Genomic DNA, 10,274 nt, shown 5'->3' on the forward strand with positions numbered 1-10,274 from the left:
TATATAAATACAAACAGTAACTTAAACAGAAAAATTTTGAAGTCTGACACATCACAGATACATATGCACAGTTAAGTTATGAAAGAATTTCCATACCATTTTGACATTAGAGTTCTTACATATAATGTGTATAGATATTTTTTCTTTAATGCAATATCTTCCCCAAAAGAATCTTTGACTGGAAAAATAATTTTAAAGAATGAAGACCAAATCTGTAAAACTAAGATTATTCAGGAAAATTATAAGAAAAAATAAACAAAACTAAAAATATTAAAGTATAAATGCTTAAACTGATATGCATGTATATATGTACATACATATATAGTCAATACAAAGATTATAAAATATTAATAAAATCCTTATAAAGATACAACCAAAAGAAGTATATTACTGAATTTACCAGAATTACTCTATACAATAAAGGTTTATTTCTCATTTATATAGCAATATAATCTAGATGTTCCTAGTTAATATGAAGCTCTCTTCACCTAAGCTTGATGTATTAGTGCCAGAAGAGGACTGGGCCTCATTACATCCTACAGAAAAGTAACCATGAAATTTGTCAGTGAAAGAATATTATCTTATTTGTCAGAGCGTCAAGAAATACACTTGGTTGTCTACATTGTATGGTACAAAATGTGTCACATGGTACAGATTTCTAGGCAGGGATAATGGTTTTGTATGTTGGTCGGAGGTATCTGAGCACTATTTTGTGTAATAAAGAGGGAAGACTGGAAAAACAACAACAAGCATAACTGGATGAAAAGCATGTGAATGAATTTCTCAGAGAGGGCATAAAATATACAAATCTGCGTGTATTATGTTAATGCCCACCAGGGAACATCCACCAATGAGAAGTCACTTTACAACCAAATGAACAGGATTACCCGCCCTGCAGATAACCTCTTTTCTTCACCACCATTGTGTTTATGTAATGCACCCATGATAATAGCAGTTTTGGTGGCAGGGATGGAAGCAATGTTTGAGTCTACAATATGGACTTTGCTTCAGTACAGCTGATTGAGCATGTCACTTCTACGTTTGCAACCAGCCAGTATCAGAAATGGACACTCTACCCTGAGTATCATAGTAGGAGAATAACAGACAACAGGTTCAATCCTGACATCAGTTTCTGCTGTTCCAAGATTCTATTAACAACATTGATTTTGAGGAGCACAGTTCCATGGCAGCTTTCCTACTGTCAACTCTGACCTGGAGAGCACAGTCACTATTAATCTTCTCAAAATTGTCTGTCCCTTCCCCAAGGCGTTTCTCACTTCCTTAGGACGTTCCCCTAAATTGTCCCAGAGAACATGGTCAGATGATGGGCTCTTGGGTCCAACCTACCATATCAGTTCTAACTCTCCCCTTTTTAGGAATATTCTGAATGGTTTTGTATACCAGCACATGAACTTCTACTTGCACTGTTTTTACTCCAGTATATCATCAAAGTTAGACTTCTAATGAACACCTACAAGGTTGAATCATGATTCATGGTGATTGACACCAAATAAATGAATTCTCTCCTACCCAAGCTAATATTCTATGTCACCCCTCCCCCACTTTTGTCTACCACTTTCTACTCAAGATCTTCCACTCTGTTCTCCAGATTACTGATGATGCATAGTAACCAAGTACGGGGCACTATTGCTTGTACTCCCAGTTTAACTTCTCTGAGAGTAAACCTTAATTTTCAGCAATTTGGCTGAAGTTAGGCCTATGACCACAACTTGAAATGTAATAGGTGGAAAACTCAGCAAAGGCAGTAGCAATGGTGATAAAGTCCAGAAGGGAGTTGGTTGACTTCAGAAGAATTCTCAAAGTAATCTGAGAAGGCCCAGAATGTTTGTTTCTAATGCAATATTTCTTTCAGGGATTTCAAGGTTATATATTTCCAATAGTTATTAATTTTTTCTTCCCTTATGATGTATGATTTCTAAATGAACTATAAAGGACTAATCTTTTGATCCCAAAAGGATCTTAGCTGTGTAAGTTATCCGTTATAATTGCCCTTGTTAGCATAGCATACAGGAAAAATTTCAACATCAGACCAACATCAAGAGATTTTCAACAACAGACCAAATACAATCTATGCGCGTATGGGCAAGAAATTTAACATCTTAAAGCCTAGGTTATAAGCGAAATCTGTGTATTATAAAGTAACTCACTAGATTATTATAAAAACATTTTTAAAATTGAATTCATGCATTTCTATTAAATAGATCATGAACTTCACAAATTTATTAATTAAGCCCTATAAAACATGAAATATATGAATATCACTATATATTTTATTGTAAAGAAACATATAAAATAAAGGTAAACAGGCCTATAGAATGGCAGTTTAATAAAATTACATAAGCAATATTTATTTGCAAGGCAAACTGTAGAGTTACCCATCAATAGATTATACTGAGTGCTGTTTTGTGTAATAAAGAAAAAGTTAAGTGTGAAGCAGAGTATACAAGATACAAACAACCAAAAAGGTTAACTATATATTGGAAAACACAGCTGTGGTTCATGTTCAGTCACTTTATATCTCTAAAAGAATTTTTAAATTACAAAGTTAAATTCAATTATTATACGAATTTTTGAAACTCTCTGATATAACAAATCCTCAAGGATCATGTGTCTACTAAACAGATTTCCTTCTCTTTCCAAATACATTATTGATCAATTTGGCCATTGATTTAGATCCACTGGGTCTTCTCTTTTCTTTGAGTTTGAGGTTTGTCAGGATGTCCTTGATAATTCTGATAAACATCATTTCTACCTCCAGAGACTGCTCTGCTGCAGACAGTTCACAGAATTGGCAGTGGTTGTCCAGAGCCAGTTTTTGCCCTTCTTCCCAGCCAACCTCTCGCACATGACAAAGATCTTGCTTGTTACCAACCAAAAACACTGCTGATTCCATAGCTCTGAAATACAGATACACAATTCTTTGGCAAGATTGGTTTAACAATTTCTTTTTTTATTAAGTAGGTTAGTGCCAAAAATAGAATTATGGACCAAGACAGAAAAAATATTTTGTGTATGTGTGTTATTTATAGTCATATGTGTGTGTGTATGATACATATCTCCATTTACATAAAAATTATTTTGGATAGGACGTAGTAAATGACACAGAAGCAACAAGGTTTTTAAAGCACCATATTTGAAGTGATACAAACCTATTTTTGAATTACAGCTCTGTTTACTAATGAAGCATGATTGTGACTTTCCCAACTTTCAATTTTCTTATACATAAAAAACTGGTAAAATACTCATTGTCACACAGAATTCTTTTAGAGATTAAATGTTATGATGTATAAAAAAAATACCTAGCACAATGTCAGGCAATGAAAGATGCTCCTAAATATTGTTTTTCATTTTCTTATCAATTGAAAGAGGATATTTACACAATGGAATACTACACGGCTGTAAAAAAAAGAAAGAAAGAAAAAAATTTACCCTTTGTGGCAACATGAAAGGACCTGGAGAATATTATGTTAAGTGAAATAAGCCAGTCAGAGAAAGATAAATATCATATGATTTCACTCATATGTGGGATATAATGAAAAGACTGAACTAACAAGAAAAATAAAGACAGACTCAGAGAGCAAAATGACAGCTATGGGTGGAGGAATGTGAGGGGTGGAGGGATCAAGCCAATAGGAAAAAAGGACTCATGGACATGGACAACGGGGTGGTGATTTCTAGGGGGAGAGCAGAAGAGGGGGCTAAATGGTAATGAAAAAATTACAGTAAAAAAAAAAGAAACAAGAAGAAAAAGAAGGACTAACTCTACTAAATAGTAACTATAATTGAACAATTCAGACATATAATAAGATATAATATCATTCAACACTCATTGGTTTTATTCTTTGTTAATATCCATTATCGCATACTCAAGAGAAGATTTCATGATCTCATGACCTTGTAAAAAATATTTTTTAATTTAAGAAATATATTTGTTTGTTAAGGTATTATCTTTGTTAAATATCAATGTGTTCTCATTGGTCACAACAAAACATTCTTAAAACAGAGTTGTATTTGAAGAATATAGTAAGATTGCTAGTCCTTAAGTGGTATGAAACTGCCAAGATATCTACTATAGGAAAAAATTGAATAAATGCAGTCATTAAGTCTGTCTAAAAAGACTCTGTCCCCAGATTCCACTGAAACTGGTTTCATTCACATGATAGTGTGAGCCATGTGGAAAAAAATACTATATGTGTTGGACTTTTGAGGGTATTAATAATATATTTTTCTATATAGTTCAGAAAATTATTGTAGATAAATAATGGGGAATGATAAAATATTTTGAAGGGTGAGTCACAAATATTAGATGTAATTTTAATTAAACAATGCCATATTTTTCTTTTCTAGTCTACAGAGACTAAAAATTGAAAATACTCTAAAAATTATTAATCAGGACATTAAGAAGATTGCCAGGAAATACCACAGATTGTTTTATTACTATTATTTTTACATGTTTTTTTTAGTATGCTTGAGTGATTTCTATGATTTGGAGGAACACCAAACAAATGCAATCCTTACCTAAGTCACGGTGCTTAAATATAAGACATTTAATGCCTGAAAAAATGGAGTTTTTAAAAAACAATAATTTTATGGGAAATCAGAGCTGTGAGATATCTTACTACAATCACATCCTTTTCTATCATGCTTCCAACAGTTTTATAATCAGGAAACTGAGGTCTTAGAGATTAAAGGGTTTATCTGAGGTCAATCAGCTATAAACAATAATTTACTTCAAATGACTCCAGGGAAATACCCTTTATCAATTATTATCTGATGTTTCTTGATAGTAGGACACTTAAAATAAATATAAAAAGCACCTATACCAATTTTCAGTGATAATATTGTGCTTTTTTTCTTCTTGGGTTAGAATGTTATTTTAGACTAAGTGCAAATTAGGTTAAGAGCACACACAGAATCCTTACATCATCATTATGAACAAAAATAAATATTTTAACTAGGAAAGGCTATAAAACAAAAAAAATTTTTAATGGGAAATTTATATGTTTAAAGATGTTTGCTAATGCAAGAATGGTTTAAGGCACAATTATGTCTTTCTTCATAGTTACTTATGTCGAGACAATTAACAATGAGGAATTGTTGATCAGCTATATATTTTAGGAGGTGAAATGGAGAAAAATGTATTCTCATACATAGAATTTATATCAGTTTGATTATTCTGTCTATTTTGCTTTGATAGACTGAACAACCAAATGACTAGGAATTGGATGCCAAATGTAATAAATCTGGATTTATTTAGTATCCTTAACATTTTTGTGGGCATGAAAAGGGAAGGTTGGAGAGCAAACTATCTTGTGTACGAAGGACCATTATTTTGCAAGTGAGTGTCATGTTAACAATAGAAGGTGTCTTGTAAAATAGCCATTTACTCAGTGCAAGTAACTGTTTATGTCAGCCAGGATATAAAGTACTCTCATCTTATTCCTTTTACTACATGTATAACTCCTGTGGAATGGAAGGTGAATTGTTCAGGGCTGTTAAATTTTGTAATTGGAAGGCTGTATTAAACTCTTCCTAATGATGCTTACGGCTATGTCATGATTTACTTCTAAAAAGAAAGGAGAAAGGAATGAAAAATATCTTACCTTTTACAATGACTAGTTTGTGGCTCCCGAATTCTGTAGATCAGTGCTTTTGCAAAAGCAAACGAAGACCTGTCACTGATGTCATACACAATAACAAACCCATCTGCCCAATGCAGCTCACTTGTGAGGGAAAATTTTGCTTTCTGTGGCTGAAAATAAACCAAGCACATCAAAAGGATGGAATCTGATGTATGTATTATACACTTTAGAGTTAATTAATGAAGACCCGTTTCATTTAGAAGAGAATTCAATAAATCAAACACTGGTATTTTCTAAAATGTAGTTTCCTTATTTCTTCATTACTCTCTTTAATTAAGAGTGATTAAAAGTTTAAAGTATAAAGATGAACTATAATAAAGTTGTATCTATCTCATTTTACAATTTTTCTCTAGGAAAATATCTCTACTTTTTAAAAAATTGATAAGCTATAATAATTGTTCTTTGAATTAGTATCCATATATTTGTTTTGACAATAGATAACATTTTTTATTTATATTAGCAAAAGGAATATCTATTGTTTTTTTCTTCTAGATTGAAATCAGTAAAAAAATATGATAGAGTAGATAAAAAGATTTAAGATATATTTTCCATACCTAAAAAAATCCATCCCATGCAGTTGTTTTGAAATCTTGAATAGCTGTTATTTAGATAACCCTATTTTTAATTTATATGTATTTGAATGAGCAAAGAGGTTTGTACTCAAAATCTACCTTATGCTCTGACAGTGATTAGCTACAAAAGAAACAGTGAAAATACAAACTGAATGATAAGCCATTAAACTATTAACTCCTAATAGCTACATTGTGACCTGATAGAAATATGAATTCAGCCTATTATTTCTATTTTAAAGATATTTGTAATATGAGTTTTTGTTATAACTTTACAGAAAAGCTAGATAATGGAATTCATAACACTAAAATAATCTCTTAGAGTTTTAATAGTTAATATTGAGAAGAAAATTCAATTTTAAGACTGGCAGCTTTACACTGACCCTTATCCAATCTTCTTCAAATCATGATTGAAAAAATAAAAGGGTATTTTGTTTTACTTACTTGAGAACAAGGGTCATATATTTCTAGATTCAGTTGCTTCCCTTCCAAACACAAATGCTTGTTATAGATGGATTCTGAAAAATATGCATATGTTTATCGTCAGTATGTATACACCACAGAAATTTTTAAATAGACCTATATTTGTATCACAATTTTGCAAATTCAAGTGGTTATATTTTAGTGTAGTTGTCCTTTATTGCTAGTGGTCGAAAAAACATACTTGTTTTATTTGCTTGTATATATTCCTCACAAGTGAAATTCACTACATCTATTCAGCCACATGCCTTTGTGCTTATGTACTTATCTTCTATCCTATTACTATGGATGAATTATCTGTGTTTCTATCTAAGGCCAATCAATTTATTGTGAACTAGTTAACATTTCCTCTGACCTAGTGAAAGACATGGCTCTACCAATTCTACATCTCTCTTACGCATCATAGCTTCTTCCTCTTTACTGTATCATTACTAAAACCTGAATCTATTAACAATCCTTTGGATCCTATAGTCTCGTCCATTAAACCTTAAAATATGTTTTCAGACAATTAAAGCTTAAAATGTTTCCAGACAATACCTTCTAAACCTCATTTAAGTTTACTACTGTGGACTACAGAATTTCCTTCTATATATTTTAAAATATCCACTCTCAAAACTAAAAACTGCCATTAGGAGGCATCAACTCTTTATAGAGTTTTGTTATTTCTCCTTCTAGTCTTTATTTACAAGATGGAGTCATTTTTTGCTAGTTTGTCCTCATACAGTGGTCACCTTTTGCTAATCTGATTGCTTTTCCAAAATGTCTCTAAATCTCATATTCTTAGCAAAGATGTAACAACCAAAAATGTGTATACTTTATTTGTTTATACAACTATATTCTATAAAGATTAAGGTGATTTTTTTTCATTGTTGCTGCTGTTGTTTGGGGGCTGGTGTTTTATTTATGTTTTGTTTTGTGGTTCTGGAACATTTTCTCATGTCTGACTGCTAGCTTGTGAGTTATGTTGACCTTTTGACTGAGTTTGCTGACCTGAGAAATAAAACAGTGAGAATTTCTCTTTCTATTTATTTCTCCTTTCTATAATCAGTTTCAAGCATTTGTCCTAAAATGTTCACAGTGTCCTATGGACTGAAATATTATATTGGATACATGTAAAAAACGACATAATGCAATACTTTCTAAAGTTATTTTCTGAAGTACTTTAATACACTATCTCAAAAATGAATGCCAAATATTTTTGTTTATATTTATTTCTCATGGAAAAACACATTTACAATCATAATTTTATTTTACCCTAAGTATCATTGAACAAAATAATTATTTCACTTTTTTCCATTCTTGTATTACTTAGAAATCCATCATATTTTTAAATAAAAAAACCAAAACATTTTCCCATACCTTCAATCTGATAAGTTTTAGTACAATTACATTGATTAGCTGCTGAGCCAAAAATATACTCAAACTGCTGGCAATACTTACCATTTTTATTAATTCCCCACTGTGGTATTTCCCATATGTCATACTAATTTTCATCAAAATAACAGACATTTCTAGTATAGTTAGAGAAATGATCCTCAAATTATATCAAGGTGCCCTGACACCTGTTTTAGAATTTCTCTGAAACTTACATAAGCAACATAGATAATTACATATGATCTTCTAATCAAGACATAATTTTTCCTGTTATTTTCACATAGTTTTACAATAAAACCTTATTTCATAATTACTTGTGCTTTTATAATTAATTTGCTCTTATCTTTCAACAGATGTTTATCTAATTTCAAAATTGTTTCATAGCTTACAAAAATATTCATACTCACATACTTAACAATATTTGTGGGGAAGGCAAGGAGAGATCTCAGTTTTAATGTTTTTATAGTTTTAAACTGAAACCAAGTGACTTTCTAATCCATCTCAGGTCACATCAAATTGGATAAATTTTATCTTAAAATAACATTCTGTTCAATTATTTATTTTGGTATTTCTAACCAGAATCTGTGAATAAATAAGTTGCTTACATGCAAAAATAAACGATTTTTATTAAAATTCTTTGCTGATCTTCATTGTAGTTTAATTATAATCTGAACTTTTAAGGTGAAAAATGTCTAAAGTAGTGACTTACCAAAATTAGAAGCATATTCTCCAATGAATCGCTTGGTAAGAAACCTTACTGTAAGAGCTGCAAATAAACAAATTGGATTTATGATCCTTTCTGTTTTAGGATACAGATAATTTAGTTATGTACATGGGAGTTTATCTTTCAGCTCAACAATTATCAGGCATTGGGAAGATCTTAAAGCTTTACCAAATTTGGTCTCAATAATAGTAGCAAGATTTCCACCGTACTAAAGGTTAAGAGGCCAGAAACAAAGTGATCTTAGAATGTTATCCACTCAAATCATTATGTAACTTATTCACAAATACAAACACATGAGGCAACTTACCTTTTGTAACAGAGACATATTTCTCATTAAATCTGAGGTGCAAGAACTACAGCATTTCTTTATTTTCCTTAGTGTGGTTCCAAGGTGCTACTTGCTAATAATGACAAGGACAATATCAAGCAATTGCATTTACTGAAGGATATAGGGACTTCAAAATCCAGAAAATAGAGAAAGGACCTCTAGTGTCAGTTATCTTATTAACAGCTCCTGAGTCTGGCCAATTACTAGTCTTTGGTCTCAGGGGACTTCTATCAGTGGTATCCTTATTGCCATCATAATGTAAGCTCAATGTGAGCAAAAACAAAATAAAATAAAACAAAAGATGGCTTCTCAAGTCAGGGCAAATGTTTAGTTCCCAGGCATCTACAAAGCAATGCTCCTCCAAAATGACTTTTTTCCTTCTGTAATGTGGCATTAAAAAAAAAAAAAAAAATCCTCAGGCCCTACATCTCTCTCCACACTTTGTCTCAGAGCAGAAGAATTCTTTCAAGGCCATCTTTTGGCCACTGGTGAGTGTAGGGACAGGTGTGTTGCAGTGAAAAGTAGGTGGGATAGGGATGGAGGGATTTCCTGTGATGCCTATGAATTTTAAATATCAGTAAAACAAGATACAAATAATACTTTAAACAGTTATCTCCCTCAAGTTGTCTATAAATTCTTCAAGTATACAGGTAATTGCATAACTTGCTTATAAAATAAAAACTGCTAATGAAAAACAATGTACAATGGTATAGTTATATCAAGTTTTATATACACGTCAATATATTTCACACTCGTTTTGCACTCCACCCCTTGCCAGAGGAAACACCGCCACTCACCTGATTTGCCTGTTCCGTGGCCACCCAGGACAGCAAGCTTCACATCATTCATGTTGTTTTTCTGCTTCTTCCTGGTCAGGCCTGCGTTCTGGAGCAATACTGACTCGAGCCAAGCATAAGATTTTTTAAATCCTTCTTAAAAAGTAACGCTGTTTTCATTTCTCTAAGGCCAACCCCACCCCATACTCCTACCATCCAATAATAACTTTTAAATGTTGTAGTTTTGAACATATGCCATTAAAAAAGTTTTTGGAGCTACTATTTAGATACTAAGGCTTATAAAGCCAATAGCTAAGAACTTAATGGAAGCTCAGCTCTCTACCCCCTATTTTTGTGTAC

General features: G+C 31.9%; 1 protein-coding gene across 1 annotated transcript; it reads right to left on the reverse strand.

Moving 5' to 3' along the window:
- Positions 1-2,523: 2,523 nt before the first annotated feature.
- RERGL (RERG like) lies at positions 2,524-10,034 on the reverse strand. Its single transcript, XM_090275471.1, has 5 exons — positions 9,936-10,034; positions 8,796-8,852; positions 6,677-6,750; positions 5,625-5,773; positions 2,524-2,918 (listed from the first exon to the last, which is right to left on the reverse strand). The coding sequence occupies exons 1-5, from the start codon at positions 9,985-9,987 to the stop codon at positions 2,636-2,638; spliced, it is 615 nt and encodes a 204-aa protein (XP_090131597.1). The 5' UTR covers positions 9,988-10,034; the 3' UTR covers positions 2,524-2,635.
- Between the last annotated feature and the right edge of the window lie 240 nt (positions 10,035-10,274).

Source organism: Furipterus horrens, unplaced genomic scaffold (assembly GCF_987537825.1).
Source record: "Furipterus horrens unplaced genomic scaffold, mFurHor1.1.pri manual_scaffold_4, whole genome shotgun sequence".
Classification (NCBI taxonomy): domain Eukaryota; kingdom Metazoa; phylum Chordata; class Mammalia; order Chiroptera; family Furipteridae; genus Furipterus; species Furipterus horrens.

What these genes read in the sequence shown, in the direction of transcription:
- RERGL (XM_090275471.1), bottom strand. Translation starts at nt 9,987, where the DNA reads ATGAATGATGTGAAGCTTGCTGTCCTGGGTGGCCACGGAACAGGCAAA. An exon ending in CCACGGAACAGGCAAATCAG is followed by an intron (nt 8,853 to 9,935) that starts GTGAGTGGCGGT and finishes GTTTATTTGCAG; the next exon opens with CTCTTACAGTAAGGTTTCTT. An exon ending in CAAACTAGTCATTGTAAAAG is followed by an intron (nt 2,919 to 5,624) that starts GTAAGATATTTT and finishes TCTGTATTTCAG; the next exon opens with AGCTATGGAATCAGCAGTGT.